The 1,164-nt window shown below is 37.7% G+C and overlaps 1 protein-coding gene across 1 annotated transcript in view; it reads left to right on the top strand.

Moving 5' to 3' along the window:
* LOC106879942 (mannosyl-oligosaccharide 1,2-alpha-mannosidase IB) overlaps nucleotides 1-757 on the top strand; it is a 216,977-nt gene extending 216,220 nt beyond the window's left edge. The window contains exon 3 of the mRNA XM_052974401.1: nucleotides 731-757. Coding sequence (XP_052830361.1) covers nucleotides 731-742 — 12 coding nt within the window. The 3' untranslated portion in view covers nucleotides 743-757. The remainder of the gene's footprint in view (nucleotides 1-730) is intronic.
* The last annotated feature ends 407 nt before the right edge of the window (nucleotides 758-1,164 follow it).

Here is a 1,164-nt window from a genome sequence, read left to right on the forward strand (position 1 = left end):
GGGACAAACACACACACACTCACATGTATATATATATATATATATATATATATATATATATGATGGGTTTCTTTCAGTTTCCCTCTACCAAATCCACTCACAAGGCTTTGGTCGGCCCTAGGCTATTATAGAAGACACTTGCCCAAGGTGTTTCATCCCTGTTTAAATTCCTCTGAGGTTGGTTATGCCTTAATCCATTCGGGGGTCAATAAAATAAGGACCAGTTGAGCACTGGGGTCAATTTCATCGACTTTCTCCCTCCTTCAAAACTGCTGGCCCTGTGCCAAAATTTGAGTTGGAGAAAGAGAATTGGAGAGGTCACTTGCCCATGGTGTTCAGGGAGATCTTCGACAGTGGGATTCTTCGATTATCCCTAGGGGCCATCCTGTATCAGAAGGACTACATCTCTATCACCACCACCCCTTTTTGGGGGGCTAACCATTGTATATTATATTTCCCTTCCTTTTCACTGTATACCATGCATTCTTACTCTTTCTTTCCTTTTTTCTTTATTATTATCTATTTCATTATTTTTTCATTTCGTTATATGTAAACCTCAGCACTTTCTTTAATATTGTGCCCCCCATCATTTGCCCTGATGGCAAATTAATGAAATCATCATCATCATCATCATCATCATTATTATTGTTGTTCTTGTTGTTGTTTTTAAGTTGCATTTGTTAGTTTGCTTCTTGACTTATGTTCTTTTGTTCTTTTTTTCTTCTTTCAGGTAAGTGATTGAAAGTTCAATTATGAATTGAAGGGAGGTCATCAGACCAATCAATGTTTGTTGTATGTGATACAGTTGCAAAGGTAAATTACTTCACTGTTGCTTTATTTCTTCTCTCTCTTCCTTCTTCTCCTAGTTTACTTTATTACCTCTGCCTTAACGAAGGCAGAGATATTGTTTTCAGTCATGTTTGTTTGTTTGCTTGTCTGTGGACAAGATATCTCAAGCACTGCTGGATGGATTTAGATGAAACTTTCAGGGATGTTTGGCCTCATGACTGGCACAAACTGATTAGATTTTCGAATTGATCTGATACCGGACAAGGATTCTGGATTACTTTTCCTCTTTTTTTACTTAATTTTTGAGAGCGGTCGGGTTCATCTTTAGTATTCTCGTTTGCGAGAATACTACTATTTGTGGATGTGGTAGACCCA

Source organism: Octopus bimaculoides, chromosome 18, assembly GCF_001194135.2.
Source record: "Octopus bimaculoides isolate UCB-OBI-ISO-001 chromosome 18, ASM119413v2, whole genome shotgun sequence".
NCBI classification, from domain to species: domain Eukaryota; kingdom Metazoa; phylum Mollusca; class Cephalopoda; order Octopoda; family Octopodidae; genus Octopus; species Octopus bimaculoides.